Genomic DNA, 21672 nt, shown 5'->3' with positions numbered 1-21672 from the left:
GGTCCAGGCGCGGAGGGTGGTGTTGGGGGGCGTCGGTTTGGTGGTTGGGTGCGTGGTCTGTGCGCCGAAGCTGTTGTGTATGTCGGCGATCTTGCGGTGAAAGAACGAGGCGAGTGAGTCGCAGAGGTCTTGTGAGGGAGTGATGTCGTTGTTTCCGGCGCTGGGGTTGGAGAGCTCTTTGACGATGCTGAAGAGTTCCTTGCTGTTGTGTGCGTTGTTGTCTAGTCGTGCTTTGAATGCTGTCTTCTTGGTGGTGCGGATCAGCTGGTGGTGTTTGCGGGAGGCCTGCTTGAGGGCGGTCATGTTGTCTGTAGTCTGTTTTTTTCGCCAGGCTTTCTCGAGGGTGCGGCAGTTCTTCTTGGAGTTCTTGAGGCCGTTGTTGAACCAGGAGGCTTTCTTGCTGTTGGGCCTGATGGGATGGTTTTTCAGAGGTGCAAGGTTGTCAGCGCAGTTGGTGATCCACTGTGTGAGGTTGTTGGCTGCTTGGTTGGGGTCCGCTGAGCTGGCGGGAGGGTTCTGGCTCAGTGATGTGGAGAGCTGGTTGGTGGTGATCTTGTTCCAGCTCCTGCGGGGAGCCTGTTGTGGGTGGTGGTGAGTCGTGGTTCTTCTGAAGTTGAAGTGGACGCAGCTGTGGTCTGTCCACTGGAGTCCGGTGGAGTGGCTGAAGGAGATGTACTTGCTGGAGGAGAAGACTGGGTCAAGCGTGTGTCCGGCGTAGTGGGTGGGGGTGTTCACCAGTTGCTTGAGTCCGAGGTTGGCGAGGTTGTCCAGCAGGGTGGTGGTGTTGTTGTCGTTGTTGTTCTCCAGGTGGAAGTTGAGGTCCCCTAGGAGGATGTAGTCAGCGGAGGGGAGGGCGTGTGGGCTGATGAAGTCTGCGATGTCTTCGCTGAATTGTGTGCGGGGTCCTGGGGGTCTGTAGATGAGGGTGCCTCTGAGTGTGGTCTTGGGGTCGGTGTGTATCTGGAAGTGGAGATGTTCAGCGGCTGTGAGGGTGTCGTCGGAGTTGGTCATGATGCGGATGGTGTTCTTGTGGACGATGGCGATGCCTCCTCCTGTCTGGTTGACGCGGTCCCTCCGGGTGATCTTGTATCCGTCCGGGATGGCGATGGCGGGCGCTGAGGAGGCGTTCATCCAGGTTTCTGTGAGGAAGGCGACGTCTGCAGATGTGGTGTGGAGCAGGTTCCAGAGTTCCACGGCGTGTCTGTGGATGGAGCGGGTATTGAGCAGGATGCACTTCAGGTGGTTGCTGCTGGTGCTTGGCTTGGCGGGTGCGGTGCGGGTCCGGATGCAGGAGAACTTGCATGATTGGCAGGCGAAGGGTCCGTGGGTGCGTCTTGGGTCGGCACGGCAGCACCCGGGGATCCGTCTGGTGTTGAGTGCGAGGAGGGTGGCGGCGTCGTAGGTCCGGCGGGGAGGCTGGCAGCGGCGGGGGCCAGGGGGTCTGGTGCTGGGCGCGGTCCAGACGCGGACGGGCGCAGACGTGCTTGCCTTTGGCGCGGCCTCCATATGAGGGGAAGAGGGAGGGAGGAGCAGCTGGGAGGTGGGAGCGGGGCGGCCAATGGGGTGCAAGGGGGCGGGGCTACCGGGACGCGGCAGCGGGAAAACGGGCGGTGAGGGGGAGACGCAGCAAGACGAGGGAAGCAGAAAGAAAAGGGAGCACAGTCAAGGCAAGGCAACAAAGTAAGGGAGAACAATCAGGGCAACAATACCAGGGACACAGGCACTCGGGGCACAGAATCGGAGGACACTGGCGCTCGGTCACAGGAGGCAGGCACAGGCAGTCAGGGCACGGCAGCGAGAGCGGTCACACTGGGGCCTGCGTGGCGGTGAGAGGAGCGACCTGCCTGGGAACCAGGGTCAGAGGTCGCTCTCTCTATCGCTGCGCGGCCTCCATATGAGGGGAAGAGGGAGGGAGGAGCAGCTGGGAGGTGGGAGCGGGCGGCCAATGGGGTGCAAGGGGGCGGAGCTACCAGGACGCGGCGGCGGGAAAACGGGCGGCGAGGGGGAGACGCAGCAAGACGAGGGAAGCAGAAAGAAAAGGGAGCACAGTCAAGGCAAGGCAACAAAGTAAGGGAGAACAATCAGGGCAACAATACCAGGGACACAGGCACTCGGGGCACAGAATCGGAGGACACTGGCGCTCGGTCACAGGAGGCAGGCACAGGCAGTCAGGGCACGGCAGCGAGAGCGGTCACACTGGGGGCTGCGTGGCGGTGAGGGGAGCGACCTGCCTGGGAACCAGGGTCAGAGGTCGCTCTCTCTACCGCTGCGCGGCCTCCATATGAGGGGAAGAGGGAGGGAGGAGGAGGTGGGAGCAGGGCGGCCAATGGGGTGCAAGGGGGCGGAGCTACCGGGACGCGGCGGCGGGAAAACGGGTGGCGAGGGGGAGACGCGGCAAGACGAGGGAAGCAGAAAGAAAAGGGAGCACAGTCAAGGCAAGGCAACAAAGTAAGGGAGAACAATCAGGGCAACAATACCAGGGACACAGACACTCGGGGCACAGAATCGGAGGACACTGGCGCTCGGTCACAGGAGGCAGGCACAGGCAGTCAGGGCACGGCAGCGAGAATGGTCACACTGGGGGCTGCGTGGCAGTGAGGGGAGCGACCTGCCTGGGAACCAGGGTCAGAGGTCGCTCTCTCTACCGCTGCGCGGCCTTCATATGAGGGGAAGAGGGAGGGAGGAGCAGGTGGGAGTGGGGCGGCTAATGGGGTCCAAGGGGGCGGAGCTACCAGGACGCGGCGGCGGGAAAACGGGCGGCGAGGGGGAGATGCAACAAGACGAGGGAAGCAGAAAGAAAAGGGAGCACAGTCAGGGCAAGGCAACAAAGTAAGGGAGAACAATCAGGGCAACAATACCAGGGACACAGGCACTCGTGGGCACAGAATCGGAGGACACTGGCGCTCGGTCACAGGAGGCAGGCACAGGCAGTCAGGGCACGGCAGCGAGAGCGGTCACACTGGGGGCTGCATGGCGGTGAGGGGAGCGACCTGCCTGGGAACTGATTGTTTGATTGTTGGAAGCCATCAAAACTTTATAATTTCTTTTATAATATCTACTCGTGCCACAGAATAACATGGAAAATGAAACATCAAACCCAAATTCTACAAAGAAAAGATAGCCAAAATGGATAGCACTATGCTATGCCATCTACCACTAAATGTATCCAATAGTTTGTCTTTAAGATGCTCCAAATTGCAGATCACAGAGTTTGTCTTTAAGATGCTCCAAATTGCAGATCATAGCACTTCTTAAAGTAACCACCTATAAAGAAGACACCTGACCATTTTGAAACACGTCAATGGAGAAGTTCTCATACCAATAATAACAATGTTTTCCTCACCTCAATATCATCCTCATCTGCTTCCACATATTGTTGATGGCTTTCTGGGTTATTTACTTTATCCAGCAGTTCAATGGCTAAAGCTTTAGAGATACCGGACTGATATACAAAGCTATGCTGAAGAAAAACACAATTTCTCAGTTAGAAAACAACAGAACTAGTTGCTTTATTCACCACATCTCTATAGTTGCACTGCATTTTATTCTACAGCAATTATTTTTTCATATTTTTGCAGCTTAATTTCAGTGATGTTGTACAAAAAATACAGTTAAACAGCAAAACAAGTTATTTACCTTTGTAAACGCTCTTTCAGGTGGACACTCACAGCAGTTTCCACAGGCACAAGACAGGGTCCAGAAAGATTTCTAGCAGTTGCTCACAATGCTGGTAGGTGGCACCGACCAGCCTCTGCAGGAATCTTGCCCCACCTCGGGAAATGACAGCACAGAGCATATAGAAGTACCACCCCTTCACACAGACATACAGGGAGTGCAGAATTATTAGGCAAGTTGTATTTTTGAGGATTAATTTTATTATTGAACAACAACCATGTTCTCAATGAACCCAAAAAACTCATTAATATCAAAGCTGAATATTTTTGGAAGTAGTTTTTAGTTTGTTTTTAGTTTTAGCTATGTTAGGGGGATATCTGTGTGTGCAGGTGACTATTACTGTGCATAATTATTAGGCAACTTAACAAAAAAAAAATATATACCCATTTCAATTATTTATTATTACCAGTGAAACCAATATAACATCTCAACATTCACAAATATACATTTCTGACATTCAAAAACAAAACAAAAACAAATCAGTGACCAATATAGCCACCTTTCTTTGCAAGGACACTCAAAAGCCTGCCATCCATGGATTCTGTCAGTGTTTTGATCTGTTCACCATCAACATTGCGTGCAGCAGCAACCACAGCCTCCCAGACACTGTTCAGAGAGGTGTACTGTTTTCCCTCCTTGTAAATCTCACATTTGATGATGGACCACAGGTTCTCAATGGGGTTCAGATCAGGTGAACAAGGAGGCCATGTCATTAGATTTCCTTCTTTTATACCCTTTCTTGCCAGCCACGCTGTGGAGTACTTGGACGCGTGTGATGGAGCATTGTCCTGCATAAAAATCATGTTTTTCTTGAAGGATGCAGACTTCTTCCTGTACCACTGCTTGAAGAAGGTGTCTTCCAGGAACTGGCAGTAGGACTGGGAGTTGAGCTTGACTCCATACTCAACCCGAAAAGGTCCCACAAGCTCATCTTTGATGATACCAGCCCAAACCAGTACTCCACCTCCACCTTGCTGGCGTCTGAGTCGGACTGGAGCTCTCTGCCCTTTACCAATCCAGCCACGGGCCCATCCATCTGGCCCATCAAGACTCACTCTCATTTCATCAGTCCATAAAACCTTAGAAAAATCAGTCTTGAGATATTTATTGGCCCAGTCTTGACGTTTCAGCTTGTGTGTCTTGTTCAGTGGTGGTCGTCTTTCAGCCTTTCTTACCTTGGCCATGTCTCTGAGTATTGCACACCTTGTGCTTTTGGGCACTCCAGTGATGTTGCAGCTCTGAAATATGGGCAAACTGGTGGCAAGTGGCATCGTGGCAGCTGCACGCTTGACTTTTCTCAGTTCATGGGCAGTTATTTTGCGCCTTGGTTTTTCCACACGCTTCTTGCGACCCTGTTGACTATTTTGAATGAAACGCGTGATTGTTCGATGATCACGCTTCAGAAGCTTTGCAATTTTAAGAGTGCTGCATCCCTCTGCAAGATATCTCACTATTTTTGACTTTTCTGAGCCTGTCAAGTCCTTCTTTTGACCCATTTTGCCAAAGGAAAGGAAGTTGCCTAATAATTATGCACACCTGATATAGGGTGTTGATGTCATTAGAACACACCCCTTCTCATTACAGAGATGCACATCACCTAATATGCTTAATTGGTAGTAGGATTTCGAGCCTATACAGCTTGGAGTAAGACAACATGCATAAAGAGGATGATGTGGTCAAAATACTCATTTGCCTAATAATTCTGCACTCCCTGTATATTTAAAACCAAGCCGAACATCAGTGATAGAATGAGAACCATGAGAATGAATAAAACCGAAGCTAGGACCTTATTACCACCTAGAAGACCATTCCACAGAACATAAAGTGCCTCTGCAGTTAGAAAGAGTATCCAACAGAAAAAACATTACTGAAGGTAAGTAACTTTTGTATTCCTATGGCTACTTTTAAACGCAGGTCCTTAACTTTTTTAACAGATGTCAAAGGTGGAGGATCGGAGTAGTGGACTTCACATCAAGAAACCCTAAAGGAATGAGCAGGCAAAATAGCACTCCATGCTGACCTGGCAGTCAAGACAGTACTATCTGGTGAAAGTGTGAACGGATGCTAGTGTAGCTGCCCGACAGATGCCCAGCAGCCAAACACCCTTGACCAAGGCCTTAGCTCTAGTCAAATGAGACCAAAAAGCCCTTGGAAGGCTCCTTGTAGGCCAAGGCATAGCATGTCTTTATTTAAAGAACTATCCAATAGGATAAGTTCCATTTCTTAACTGATTTTCCTTTCTTGGCACCAGAGAACCTCGCAGAAAGTTGTTCATCCGCTCAATGGCTCTCTGTCTGAAAGATCAACAGCTTCTAGGCGCAACTGTAAATGTACTACTTCTCCTCAGAGGGATATGGCAAATATAAGAAAGCGAGGAGTGTGATAAACTGGATTTGCAACATCTGATTTGGCAGAAATAATGCCCTGTCTGAAGCACCAGCTTTCTAGTAAGAGTGTGGTACACGGTGGTTGCATTGACATCACCTACAATTTATAGACACAGTAAGCAAAAGCAATCATAATGAGGAACCCCAACGAGCAGCTGTGCATAAACTCAAAAGATGTGAAAATCCAGAAAGTAAGGACTAAACGACTGACTTGTTGGAGTAGTTTGCAGCTTGAAGAGTTTTCTGGATTCACATGCTATGTATTGATTTTGCACAGCATTTTCTTCCCCTAGGAGGCTGGGTTGAGAAGAGAGTGTTTTTGCACATGTCACAGTACATTCTGTCTCACCTGTGCTTCCATGATAACTTGAATATCCACAAAGTAATGTTTTGTGAAGGTGTGCATGGTAGACCATGTGGCTGCCATTTAGATGTTGTTTTAGGACGTTTGCAATGAAATTGAGCAATGCTTCCTTTTTTTCCTTGTGGAATGTGCCCTAATTTTTTTATCTCAATATTACTCTTGTTACAATATACAGGCCTGGATTGTCTGTACTATCCAACCAGCTATGCTTCCCTTAATGACTGAGGAATCTTTGCTTGACAGGGAGAAGGGCATGAAGTATTGGTTCCGCTTTCCTGAATTGTTTTGCTATCTGTAAATAACTTAGGACTTCTATTATGACATCCAATGTATGCAGTGTTCTTTCCACTTAGGATTTAGGGGGCTCAAAAAGCACAGGTAAGTCTACGGCCTGCTTGACATGAAAGTGAGATATTACTTCTGGGAGAAACTACAGGTTTGTTCTCATTACCACTCTGTCCTTGTGTATGTTCACGTACGGTTCCTGTGTTGTGAGAACCTGCAGTTCATTAACTCTGTAGAGACATAATGGCAATTAAGAATGCTGCTTTAAGTGTTTGAATCCCACATCAGCACTATATTCAGATTCCACAAAGGTGCTGGGGTTAACCTTGGGCACTATTCTCTTTGCTGGAGTGAGGAATGTTTTTGGTGACTGGTGCATAGACAATAATTCTTCCTATTATTGCTCTGGTGTTTTCCACTATGGCTGATATATGTACTAAGTGATTTAAGTGAAGCATAGGAGAGTCCCTCATTTGGCATATGTGTGAGGTACCAGATTACAGTAGTGCTGTGTGTCCACCTTTTACTAAGACCTTTCCTGTTACACAAGTATGTGTGGCTGTTTCACTCTGCGGCTCCACTTGGTCCTTCCCGGTGGGCCAAGGTGAAAGAAACTCTAGGTCCTCAGAACGCTATAGTGCCTGAGCTGGCGGTAGGTGGTATACCTTACTCCTTATGTCGTAAGCAAGTCCTGATAAGCTGGTCATTTCTTTTTTTTCATCATCAAGGGCCTTCTATTCAGCACCGAGCCTTCCAGGCTTTCTTTTGGGCTTTAAAGTCTAAATTCTCTTAGCTCTCCCCCCACCAGTGCTCCTGGTCACCCTTAAAGCGCAGTCCAGTTCCAAAGGGTTGCCAAAGTCTGAGTCTTTTGGTCTCGGCCCATGGGTCTTATTTTCCTTTTGCCTTCTTTCGTTTGCCAGTGTTTTTGCTGTCAAGAATGCATTTCTGTGCTTCAATTAAGAAGAGTTCAGCTCAGCCACACTGCATCCTTGTACATGACCTGCTGTATCTTTCTGTCACCATATTTTGACTTTGCTTCACTTTCTGCTCTACCTCAACAATTTCTTCGCAGCAGCTTTCCCCTTGTGCCAATTCAGTTTCTTCAGGGTTTTCTTACCACTAGACAAGCCCTGGTCTGTAAGCGACCCCGTTTGTGCTGGGGTTGTGCCATACAGTAACGTGCCAACCTCTGCTTTTCTCTGGGCTTCATCAGGTAGGAGGCTGGTATTTAGGGCATGTTTCACACCCCTCCAACTTCTGATCCTTTGAAAGAAGAAGACTGCACACATCATAGTTAACCTCCTGTACAAACCTGTTGTGGCAGCTGAGGCAAAAACTAAATGGTGTATGCCTCACATCACTTGCTCATTCTCCGACCCACATGGTTAAGATACTCTTCAAAGAATTTCACGTTTATTTGGCGTTTTGTTGAATTCCTCCAACTTTCGGTGACTCCTGGACCATTTTGGAGAATATATTTTTTTCTTTCCTTCCTTCTTCAGCCTCAGAGCTCTTGGCTGTGCCTCCAGATCCAACAGCAGAAAAAAGAATCCAAAGAAGGTGAACGCAAGAAGGGGTTTTAGGGCATACACCTAACATCACAAAACGGGGTTGTATAGCAACAAACGCTCAACAACATGACACCAACAAAAAATAAAACACAAAACAACACAAAAAAAAAAAAAAAAGATAAGGGACTAAAGGAGACAATTCAGGACCTAACCACTAGATGGCAGAATAATGTACAGCATGATCAATCCAGCAAAATTCAAACCATATTAATGCTCCTTTGAGGCATAACAAAGAGCACAAGGGGGAACAAACATGAAAGTCCTATAAATAAATTAAAAAAAATAAAAAGTGCATCAACACTGATAACTTAACTCCTCGGGTGCCTGGGACGAGCTGGTCTCGTCCTTGGCCGCGGTCGTCATTTGCGGAAGAGAAAGACCAGCTCGCCCTGCACCCAGCCCATGGGGAGAGCGCTAGCACTCCCCGTGGCCCTCCCACCCCCCACCCCTGGGAAGGGATGGAAGGGGAATCGCTTCCACTTCCACAATGACACCCACCCACCAGTGATGTCTGATGATGTCAGTGCGCAATTGCACTGCCCAGCTTCCAGCGCAATCAGAAGCGAAATGCTTTCATTTCTCTTCCGATCTTGGAATGGGGGCGGGCAGAGAGGCCCTGCAAACTTCCAACTTTGCTTGAAATCACACATTTTTGTGAAGGAACCTTTCGGAATCAACAGAAATCCACAAAATTGCTAGCACCCAGCATTATCGCATGTATACCGATAAAAATTCTTCCCCACTTGTCAGCCTAAAAACTTTTTCCCAAACTGCCCTTTTTGCCGGGCTTTAGTTCCCCCACAATTTCGACATGTCTTCCCTGTCACAGGCACTTGGACCACCTCCACAAGTGAGGTACCATTTTTAATCAGGAGTCTGAGGGAAATGTTGGGTGGAGGAAATTTGTGCAGGTGCTGTGATCCCACACAGAAATTTGATTTTTTTTAGCTACATTTGCGGGCACTAAGCCTACCTACACCAGTGAGGTACCATTTTTATTGGGAGACTTAGGGAAATGCTGGGTGGAAGGAAATTTGTGACTCCACTCAGATTACAGAACTTTCTATAACCAAAATGTGAGGAAAAAGTGTATTTTTTTTGTTGCCAAATTGAGGTTTCCAAAGGATTCTGGGTAACAGAACCTGGTGAGGGCCCCAAAAGTAACCCCTATAATGGATTCCCCTAGGCGTCTAGTTTTCAAAAATGCACAGGTTTGTAGGTTTCCCTAGGTGCCAGCTGAGCTAGAGGTCAAAATCCACAGCAAGGCACTTTGCAAAAAACACGTCCAATTTCAATGTAAGATTGTGATGTGTCCATGTTGCGTTTCCTATCGCGGGCTTTAGGCTACCCACACAAGTGTGGTTCCATTTTTATCAGGAGACTTGGGGGAACACAGAATAGAAGAACAAGTGTTATTGTCCCTAATATTTCTCTACATTTTTTCCATCCAAATGTAAGGCAGTGTGTAAAAAAAGAAGTCTACTTGAGAAATGCCCTGAAATTCACATGCTAGTATGGGGACCCCGGAATTCAGAGATGTGCTAATAACTGCTGCTTCTGAAAACCTTATATTGTGCCCATTTAGGAAATACAAAGGGGTCCTGGATGCCTATTTTTCACTCTTATTATTTCAGCAAATGAGTTGCTGTATACCCGGTACTGAATGAAAACCCACTGCAAGGTGCAGCTCCTTTATTGGCTCTGGGTAACTAGGGTTCTTGATGGATCTACAAGCCCTATATATCCCTGCAACCAGAAGAGTCCAGCAGACGTAATGGTATATTGCTTTAAAAAATCTGTCATAGATAAAAAAGTTATAAAAGGAAACATGGACAGAAATGGCTCTTTTTTTCAGCCTCAATTTTAATATTCTTTTATTTTAGCTGTTACGTTCTGTAGAAAAACCTTGAAGGATCTGCACAAATGATCCCTTGCTGAATTCAGAATTTTGTCTACCTTTCAGAAATGTTTAGCTGTCCGGGATCCAGCACTGGTTTCACACCCATTTCTGTCACTAACTGGAAGGAGGCTGAAGGCACAAAAAAATAGTAAACATTTGGTATGTCCCAGTAAAATGCCAAAATTGTGTTGAAAAATGTGGTTTTCTGATTCAAGTCTGACTGTTCCTGAAAGCTGGGAAGATTGTTATTTGAGCACAGCAATCCCTCTGTTGATGGCATTTTCAGGGCCAAAACCACAAGTTTTCTTCCACAGCCCTTTTTTCTCATTATTTTTAAAAACGAAATTTTAGCTGTATTTTAGCTCATTTCTTGGTCTCCTCCTGGGGAATCCACGATTTCTGGGTACCTCTAGAATCACTAGGATGGTGGGAAAAACAAAAGGATGCAAATTTAGAGTGGGTAGCTTATGTGGACAAAACGTTATGAGGGCATAAGCGTGAACTGCCCCAAATAGCCACAAAAAAAATGCTTGGCACCTGACGTGGAAACGGCCAGGCAGCGAAGGGGTTGATCCTGCAAATGCAGGGAGGACAGACAAAACACACAACAGTGTTTATGCTAAAGCCTTGCCAGGCCAAAGACAGGACAAACAGGAGAACAACTGAAAGTTGAGCCTGAAGTGGAATCGACCTATTCATCACAGCAGGCCATGAACTTTGCCCAGTGCCCAGAATAGAACAACATGGTGAATGGGAATAATGCTTCCGAGACCACATCTGTACTTTGGCAAATGAACACACTCAGTTCAGTCTCTATGCATCGAGATGTAGATTGTCAAGATACAGATGTATCACTCTGCCCTACTTTTGGGAGAGTAAGTCCCCCAAAGAGGTAGGAAGAATGGAGGACGGTCATTCAGACTCAGGGGATTTGAGTACCAGTTCCTCTGAGCCCACCTGGGGTCTATCATAACGAGCTGTTTTTACTGGCCTGCCTCAGAAAAAAGTTTGTAATAAGCAGAGCCGAGAAACAGTAAAGTAAAAGGCAGTCCTATGGTAGGAGAAACCAGCCTCTGATGGAACAATGAGGCTGAAACCTTAAAGTGAAAAAGTTCAACAGTACCCAAAGGCATGCCCCACTACACAAACATGGCCTGACGCACCTCAGGATACAGAGACCACTTATGGTCAGCTAGATGTTGCCTACACAGCTTGTTCACTCTGGTTTTCAAAGACTGCACCAGATGGCTCATGGTCAAAGAAATCCCCTGAAGGTCCAGCTAGAGCCACAACCTCAACACCTCCCGGAACAGCATGTGTGATCCCACACCATTTGTTGCAGTACAACACGGCAGTCGAGGTGTCCATGAAGACTTGAAAAGGTCTGCACTTTATGAAAGGCAGAAACGACTTGTGAGCTAAATAGATGGCATGCAGCACCAGAAGACTGATGTGGTGCCTCTGTTGCAGGGGCAACAAAAGGCATCTGATCCCCCCTTTGCCCAGATGGCCTTCTCTAAACAAATCATTGCATCTGTCACCAGTGTGAGGTTTGGATGGGGTATTGAGAACTGCCTTCCAAAAGTCTGTCTGCAATCCTTCATTTGCTATTGCAAGTCGCAGGCTACCTTGTCTGATATACAGAAGTTGCCCGAGAAATCCCCTATGCTGAGCCCACTGAAAATTGAAGTTCCACTGCAAAGCCTGCATGTGCCAGCAAGCACGGAGCACCAGAATACAGGATAACAGGAGAGCAAGAAGCCTCAGCACCATCCAGGGCTGGAACAAAGGACAGACTCTGAAATATCAGAATCATACCTTGACTGTTCCAAACACACTACAAGTACATAAAGGTCCTGAACGCCACCATGTCCAAAATGACCCATATAAGGGGAATCCTCTTCACTCACCAAAGGTGGGCTTTTTGCTTGTTGACAAAAATCGCTTGGGAGAGAGAAGCAGGATGGTCATTCGTGGGAGGTCTGCGACTGACTGACAAACTCACCTTCAATAGCCAGTTACAGAAGTATGGGAATACTTGTACTCCTGCCTACCGTCATCAGCACCCGGGGGCTGAGGTTAGGGCTGCATGATAAATAAATGAAAGTATGTGAACTGCAGGTCCAAGGACACCATCAAATCCCCAGGATTTAAGGTGGAGAGGACCTGGGCCAGAGTCAGCATCCTGAATTTGTTCCTCCGAAGGAAGGTGTTTAGAAAAAAGGGCCAGATCAGTTGGATCCCACGTCCAGTTTGGGCACCTATAAAGAACCTTAGCTAAGATTTGTTTACCCCTGCATGATTTCTGCAAAGTTCTCAGCAATAGCTGTACTCTCCTCCCACTGTCCTCATTCAAATGATTCCCCTAGGCCTGTTTTGAAGTTTTTGAACTTGTACTTGTCTGTGGGATAACATTCTTGCAGTACACGACGAATGAAATCGATAACATGTCTTACATTAAAACTTTTATTCTGTGGCATGCCAATATCCTCGTTAGCCTACTGAAATGACATAATGCTGCCCAATTAAATGTACCCTCCTGCCTTCAACTGTTCATAATTAATACAAGAGCAGTTTTCTAATCTTGCAACTTGTCTTTTTTTATGGAAACAACTATAGACAGGTCACACATTTGTTCTTAGGTAGCCAAAGAAAATTCCACAGAGATCTAGTTGATAGCATGTGGTCCATCAAACACCAAGGTTTCTGTTTATTTTACTCCCAATGCAGGTTGAATCACAGTTGTGCTACATAACACTATAAAATGTCAGAGATCACAGAGTCCTCCCGCCTTGTCATGTCTCATGGTGTGTTTAAAAAAAAAACACCAAAAACACTGAATTTCTCTTTGTATCACATTAAAATAACAATCTTCAGTTGAAAGTCTTTGATCATGGCTAGTTTGCTTGTTTTCTTAGATAACAAATTCATAAATACCAATTCTGAAAAACTATTACGCCTAAACAGTTTTGTTAAAGTATTTAAGATTAATACAATTTATCAATTGGTAGAAACCAATTCATAAACTTTTTTTTTTTTAAATTGACTTTTACATGCTTTTAAGGAATACATTATATCACTCCTGAAAATGCACTTTGTTTTTTTATTTTGGTGGTCTTCTTGATGTTACCCCCTAAACACTCAATTACTTCTTTCCCTTGCTATGTTTTTTTTCCCCGAATGACCCACAACATCCGCTCTTTCCCTCCTCTCCCCATGGAACTTTTGTGTGGGGACTCCATGCCATACCCTTATACCTCCTCCTAACATTTCCCCTACCCAATCTCCATTACCTTTATCTATTTATCCACATTTCCTAATTTAAGATTAAAACTGCAGGGTGGGCTTTTTCTTTTAAAAGTCTTTGAAATTCTTTGATTTTTAACCAAACTATTTTAAAAAATGTTTCCACTACTGGAGATTTTAATTATGTGGATTCTCAGAAATGGGATTCTATGTTGTTTTTCAATAAATTTGCATCTTATAGGCAGTTTTCAGTTTCAGAGGAATTCATTTTGGCACCCTTGTGGGTAGGAAATGAAAAATTAGGGACAATAACAGATTCCACTTATGCAGTTTAAGCAGTTTTAGTGTAGTGCAGAGTTTGCCGATACTTTGGCCTTCTGGTGCTTTATAAGTTTCGCTGAAGACTCATGTTTGTTATAGATATCCTCATTTGTCTGGCTGGGAGGATATAAAGTTATCTATATGGTGGTGGGTCTTGAAGAATGTGTTACAAAGTATGTAAACCCACCGAAACGTGCAGTGACAATTTCAACCCAGTCTGGTGGGACACCATAACGGAAGGCAAAGGACAGGGCGATGTGTAGTATGTATGAGGTGTGCTATGAATGGGGTGGCAGGGATGAGTGTGAGAGAGGACTGAAATGTGGGGTTGTGATGTGTTAACAGTATTATTGATATTTTAAAATTTTCTGTAAATTTTGTAAAAACTTTTGTATGATACTCAGAAATTAAGAAAATCACTGCAAATATACTGTATACAAGCTAATGTTTTTTGATATACTGTGACAAAAACAGAAAAAAACTAAAATACAAACTAAAGGGAAGGTTTTATGTCAATTGAGAAAGATATAATAATATAAATAAAAACGTATTGTAGTATTAGGATTTATTTCCACTGTAAGGAAGTATAGGCTAAGCCGGATCATCTGTATTTTAATTTCCATGATCTGCCTTATGCACTGTAGTGGTAGAGCCAGAGAGGAGCAAGGTGGGGGCCAGGGATTCTTATCATTGTATCAAAATTTGGTTTGCACCATCTTCCCTTAAATTTCAATAAAAATGTATACAACAAAACACAAGAACAGAGACCTGGATGATCTGCAAAAGACTCGCCATTTTGAGTTTCTGCTTCAAGTATTTGATTAAAAAGCGAGATTTTGATCATTCTTAAGTCACCTCTCTTCTTGGGAAACCAGAAATAACCTCCAGGAGCCTTGCATTCTTTATTTCTTCTAACTGTAGCACCATTTTGTACTGCAGCCTTTGCCAGTAAAATAAACACTTAGTTCAACACGATTGAGGGCTGTCAAGAATGGAAGCAGGTGGCAGCTTTCTGGCACTTAAAAGGATATACCGTGTTGGAATGTCTGTGGATCCAACTTGCGCAAATTACCTCCTTTCACATGTTCAGAAAGGATAATCCTCATCACCAGTCTGTCTGTGAGTCTCTGAGAATAATGTAACAGTAGTTTGAGGTTACTGGTGTGAAATACTAATTATTGGTGAAATCATGTAGAGCCTCATGCTTGCGGGAGGTCTTGTGTGCCAAGTCCTAGAATAGCCACTAATCTAACTTTACACATCATGGATCTGTGTGACTAGGAAAAACATGTTTGAGATAGAAACTACTACTCTGCACAAAGTGTTGTAGAGATTAAACAGCTTTTTCTCAAAAAAGCTTGGAGATCTCCAGAGAAAGCCCCACAGCACATTACGGTGTTTAATCAACACTGGCTATTATGTTCATTGTGCTTATGCCTGTGTTATGTCATGTTTGGTACATGTATATAGTGGGCATTCTTCTGTTAATATGTCACTGCAGCAGAAATCAAAACGGATTTAGTTTTCTGTACATCAATGACAAGATGGGTAAGAGCTTTCCGTAACCCTGATGGTTAAGCTATTAAGGACTATCACTGTCATCTAACCCAGGGTAAGAGTGCATCCGTCTAATAAACACATGGCAACATGAAGATGTACATCCCATTACCACCCAGTTTTACTTTAATGAGAAGAGGTGGGAGATTGCAAACAGCAAGTACAGAACAGTCAGTGACCTCAGAACAGAAGACAGAACCATCGGACCCTATAAGACTCTTTGAATGACTGAGGTCGAACTGTATTATCCCTAAAGGGTAAAGAATAGGGGTCAGAAGTGCTTCATTTAAAGGTAGTAATGAATTCATAAAATATCTAGTTGGTTGACTATTTCTAAAAGAAAGTTACAAATTTACTTCTGTGGATACTAAAGGCATTGCCAAAGCGGTTTAGGGTTAAAAAAAAAAAAAGGTTTGAATGTGAACTAGAAGGAAGGACATACTCCATGACACCCCTCCGGATGGGTAAATGTATGGACAATCTTAGAGACAGCTAGTGAGAGAGATTGACAGATAGACAAAGGATACCAATTCATAAGTGCTAAAGGAGCCAACTCTTTCAATTCAGATTTGCTGCCTCAGTTAAACAAAATGGGTCTCCATGGATAGAATTTGCATTAGGTGCCCACTCATCCTCCATACAGACTACTGCTTGTTAAGGATAGCAGGCCAGTAATCTCATAGCAGTTCGTGGTTAGCTGCAATATTAAGGTCAGCTAGCTGCCTTTTTTTCCATCTGTGGGAAGTGGATCAGTACCGGGATCTGATTTCTATGGAATCTGCTCACTCACACTGTGTCAAACACCTGGTGTTTTTGGTTTGATGACAAGCTTTCTTTGGCATTCAGATAACACACATCACAGCTAACAGCTTCCTTTTATACCTGCAAAGAGTGAAACATTCTCCACAAACCATCATACAAGCCATTATCATATGTAGCCTGGACTATGTTAGCATTTTATATCTTGGCCTTTTCATATTTTTTATTGCACGACTTCAGGTGGTGTAGAATGCTGTGGCATGTTGTTGTCTTATGCTTCTTTGAGGCACTAGTGCTTGTAGCTTCTTGCCGGGACTACATTTGTTCCCAACTGATACACAGGTGAGGTTTATGGGCCTCTGCATCTGTCAAAGTGCTTTCTGGAAAACCAGTCCTCATTTATGTTTGGCATTTTAATGCTGGTTTCTTCAGGTGTATAAATTAAGATGGCTCACTGTGGAGCCTGAACTTTCTCTTTTATGGCTACTAAAATATGGACATCTTCCATACTGTTGGACCTAGCCCTTTTTGCATGGTCATCCCCAAAGTTTTGCCTCCTTCCTCCTATTTTTCATGACCTGTTCTTGTTCTCTTTAGGACTCTGGGCACTTTTACCACTGCTAACCAGTGCTAAAGTGCGTATGCTCTCTGTGTAAATTGTGCTGTTGATTGTTTTATCCATGATTGGCATCATATTTGATTTACTTATAAGTCCCTAGTAAAGTACACTAGAGGTGCCCAGTGCCTGTAAATCAAATGCTACTAGTGGGCCTGCAGCACTGATTGTGCCACCACATAAGTAGCCCTGTAATCATGTCTCAGACCTGCCACTGCAGTGTCTTTGTGTGCTGTTTTAAAATGTAAATTCGACTTTGCAAGTGTACCCACTTGCCTGGCCAAACCCTTCACTTTTCTGAATGTAAGACACCCCTAAGGTAGGCCCTAGGTAGCCCCATGTGCAGGGTGCAGTGTATGGTTCAGGAAGGACATATACTAATGTGTTTTATATGTCCTGACAGTGAAATACTACCAAATTCGTTTTTCACTGTTGCAAGGCCGCCCTCTCTCCTAGGTTAACCTGGGGGCTGCCTTTAACCATGATTAAAAGTGTAGATTCCCTTTGGGGGCAGATAGACATGTGGAGTTTGGGATCTCTGAACTTACAATTTAAAATACATCTTTTAGTAAAGTTGGTTTTAAGATTCTGTGTTTGAAAATGCCACTTTCAGAAAGTGGGCATTTTCTTGCTTAAACCATTCTGTGACTCCGCCTGTTTGTGGATTCCCTGTCTGGCTTAGTTTGACAGTTGGGCTGTTTGCACCTCCCTAGACAGTGACACAAAGGGAGCTGTGGTGTAGTCTGCATAACCTGATGAGTCATCTGTGCAAGGAGGGAGGGGAGGAGTGGTCACTCACACCTGAAAGGGCTGTGCCTGCCCTCACACAATCCAGTCTTCAACCCCCTGGTGTGTGTCTGAGGCCTTGCCTGGGCAATTCAGGATTTCACAAACAAGAGAGACTTTCCTTTGAAGTAAGCCTGCTTCAAAGGCCAAAATGGGTATAAGAAGAGCACCCAAAACCACAGACTTTAGACACTTCTTGGGGTAGATCCTCTACCTCACAGACATGTCCGGTTCAGGGTTTCTTCACCAGCAGGTTTCTTGTCCAGACCTGCCAAGAGGAACTGCCTGGCTGCCCAAAGGACTCATCTGGACTGCTGAAGGACTGCTGCCTTGCTGCTCTCCCGCTGTGCTGAGAAGTGCTCTCCAAGTGCTTGGATAGAGCTTGCCTCCTGTTCCCTGAAGTCTCAGAACCAAAAAAGGACTTCACTCCTGCAACTGGACTCCTTGTAAGGTGAAAATTTGACGCACAGCCTGCTAAAAACGATGCATAACCTGCCCGCGGTGAAAAATCCACCGCACGCCGAACCGGAACGACGCAGCCCGACTTCGCAAGAATAAGATCGACGCAGGGCCAGCGTAGCGACCGGAACTTTGACGCACAGCCCACCGGATCGACGCACAGCCAACCCGGGAAGACGCAGCCAGACTTCCAGAGAGGAATCAACGCAGCGCCTGCTGTGTGAGAGAAAATTCCACGCAACGCCCACCGAATCGACGCAGTGCCTGTGACTTTGCTCCACAAGCCCAGGATTCCACACAGCGACCCCAGGGCGTCCAAAAAGCCCGCAACTTAAAGAGGATCCAAGTCTGCGTGCCGGAAATCAACACAAAGCCTTCCCGTGCTTGAAAAATAACAATGCAAGTCTGTGTGCGAAGGGGCGAAACCGACGCACACCTGTTTTCCATGCATCGCCTCCTCTGTGGTCCCCGGCGGAGATTTTGAAAGCAAAACAGTTACTTTTTGTTTGCAAGAGACATTTATTGTTTTTAAAGAGACTAAAGACACTTTATATCACTTTTACAGTGATATCTCAAAATATACTTATTGCTTTTTGATCGTTTTGACCTGCATCTTATCAGATAAATATTATATATTTTTCTAAACACTGTGTGGTGTATTTTGTGGTGCTATACTGTATTACTGCATGATTTATTGCACAAATACTTTACACATTGCCTTCTAAGTTAAGCCTGACTGCTCAGTGCCAGGCTACCAGAGGGTGGACACAGGATAATTTGGATTGTATGTGACTTACCCTAACTAGAGTGAGGGTCCTTGCTTGGACAGGGGGTAACCTGACTGCCAACCAAAGATCCCATTTCTAACACATACGTACAGAAATCACAGCGCTTTCAACATGTACTTTCACAAGGCTCTTAAAGACTAGCTTTTCTATCTAACAATAGAGTGCATGCGGTCCTTTTACTGGATTCGTAGGTTCCCTGTTGCTATTGTCCCAACAGTATGCTCTACAAATAATGAATAAGTTAAATAAGATTGATTATCTACTCAATACTGCATCAAATTTGACAAGCTTCCTGTCACCATCAACAAATAGCCCTCATCCCCTGCATTCTCAGCTCCCCTAACTCAGATCTGTTCAAAATTTGCATGTCCCTATTTAACTTCTACAAACAACTGCATGCACCTGACCTTCCACTATATGTACGATTGTAAACTCCTATGCCTCTCCCTACATCCTTTTGTCAGAAACCGATAATCATGTGTCTGCAACATATCAGTACTCTAATCTCCTTCTATAGTTTCAACATTCCATTCAGCCATCCTCCCAGTCCCTGCCTTCCACCTCTAGCATTCACACTTGACAGAAACATGCTGGAGTAATGTATGGAAGGATTTTCTTTGAGACAAGCACAGTACTAAAAAGGCAATGGATTTACCAGTAACCTTGGGTTCTGGAGTACAGTGCTGCTTGCCCTAAAGGGCTCGAACTGCCCCAACCATCCTGTCACAAACTATCCTTCTTTGGTAGGATGGGAGGGTCGGTAGTTCCACAACTTTTTGTGGTTACCTGCAAGATTAAAGCCAGTTGTCCACCTTTTTAGGTCTCACCTACAGACAGCTTTAAGATGTCTATTTGCAGAACACTTCTTTGGAAACCACACCAAAAACTTAAGGTGGGCTTGAGCCAGCCCACTGTTTACCACTGGTTGGCTTTCTTTTCACACTCATTTGCTTGCTTCTTATTCAAAGCATTTCCTTCCTCTTCTTGTGTTTGACCTTTCCCTTGAGCATAGCCTTGTTACCATCCTTATGATTGGATGACCTAAGACATCCACTGCTCACATTCATGGAACTGCTTTTTCAACGCACGATCGCATTGGTTTTCTTGCCATCTCCATTGTGTGTTGCTTCCACATGGTGCTCACCACTACATGCTCCAATGATTTCTCTTCATCCACTTTGCTCTTTCTTCATTGACTTGCTCTCTACCTCGTGTGCTGCACCCCTTACCCTTCGTGGTTTTTTAAATGTTCATTTATTTATTTATTTATTTTAGACCCAATGTGGCTTCTGTTTGCTGCTGCGTTGCTCCACTTAAAAAAAAAAGAAAAGCTTAAGCACATTTGAAATGTAAATTATTTGTATTTACTGCTCAAAAGGTAATTGCCATCTTGGATTGGGAAATAAAAAATAAATAAAAAGGTGCCCTGTCATTCTGTAGTGGCCCAAATATGTGCTGAAACTTGGGTACAGCTACTGAATGATGCCGCCTCCACCAGATTCATGGCATGCATGCATTCAAACACATGTTGCATTACCACGCTAGAGCCAGAATCTACTTACTGCATAAAGACAATTCATCCAGACCAAGTCACAACTCAACAGCGAATCTAAGTTGGTACATTTGGTGTGGCACTGGTAAATGGTTTATTGGTGCCGACAGTACTAAGCCAGATACCATAGAGACCACCCAAGGTTTTACTCTTCTAACTTATTATTAACAGAGGTTTCAGCTTTAACAATAAAATGAGGAAAGGATTTACATAGAGCAAATGGCTCTGCCATGGTAGCTTCATGTAGCAATGTCTGCTTCAAGGGACTGTACAAAGAATAAGAGAAAACACCCAAGACTTCATCTTCTTGGCGACGAGATCACCCTTTCTGGACTCAAGGAACAATAACTGTGTTCACTGTGCTCTGCCTTAGAACCAGAGTATTTTCTTGATGAAAAGAAAGATCTGTCTTTCTTGTGTTTGCTATGTTTACTTGTCTTGTTATGGGAAGAGGACTATTCAATGCAAGTCTCTCTTCCTTTCTCTAGACTCGAGACTTACTCCTTGATGGAGATGCTGGAAATCAATCCCTTCTTCAAGAAGCTGTGAGGCTGAAGCATATTTCCCCATTGTGGGTGCTCTGGTCCCAACTTGGCCACACACTGCCAAGGTATTTTATTTTTTAACCTGCCAGCATAGGGAGCTCACTCATGCCAAATTTATTTTTATTTATTTTGTTTTACACAGTTTTATACTATTTGAGTGCCCCGGTCCCACCTTGACCACCCAGAGCCTTCTTTAGTTTTTAAAGTAATGGGAGCTTGGTAAGCCCACTCCTGTGATGTTGAGCTGGCTTCCGCCTGCCAGCACACTCCTGTGCTGCAGAGCTGGCTCCTCCCTGCCATGACACCCAGTGCTGCCACAGGAGCTGGCACCTTCTTGTTAAGCATATCTGCTGCATGTGCCCCTGCTTCTCTGAAAACAGGAGCCGGAGCGCACACTGCAATGGGGGAGGTGCTGCCAATATGAGGATGTGCAGGGCTCCCCAGACATTCAAGTGCTTTGAGGTCCTGGGACCCCTTAAAACCTTTACCACCCACTGCGACTTTCTCTTCCTCAGGGAAGGGTCCCAAAACATTGCCCCTTCCCCCCACCCAAAAAAAAAAAAAATGCACAGACTCCCCAGGCTATGGCCCACCATGTGAGGATTTTAAATGAAAAAGGAGGACCCAGGCAATCCCACTTTAAAAAAAAAAAAAAAAAAAAGTTTTTACTGCATACTCCCGCAGTACCCCAAAAAAAAAAAATATTTTCATTTTTTGGCTCCAGGGGCCCAACAACTAGCTGGTCAGGGTATCCCTACCCTGTAACCCATATGATTGTTTTCTTTTTTGTCCTACAACTCATCCCTGAGCCTTAAAATGCCATCTTTGCAGTTGTTGACTTCAGCCAATCAGATCAGAACT

General features: G+C 45.1%; 1 protein-coding gene across 1 annotated transcript in view; it reads right to left on the bottom strand.

The window, feature by feature from the left end:
• MAP4K5 (mitogen-activated protein kinase kinase kinase kinase 5) overlaps positions 1-21672 on the bottom strand; it is a 604667-nt gene that overhangs the window by 393128 nt on the left and 189867 nt on the right. Inside the window, exon 12 of the mRNA XM_069208688.1 lies at positions 3344-3460. Coding sequence (XP_069064789.1) covers positions 3344-3460 — 117 coding nt within the window. The remainder of the gene's footprint in view (positions 1-3343; positions 3461-21672) is intronic.

Source organism: Pleurodeles waltl, chromosome 9 (genome assembly GCF_031143425.1).
Source record: "Pleurodeles waltl isolate 20211129_DDA chromosome 9, aPleWal1.hap1.20221129, whole genome shotgun sequence".
NCBI classification, from domain to species: Eukaryota; Metazoa; Chordata; class Amphibia; order Caudata; family Salamandridae; genus Pleurodeles; species Pleurodeles waltl.
The sequence above is the reverse complement of the archived record's forward strand: the minus strand, read 5'-3'. Positions and strand labels throughout refer to the sequence as shown.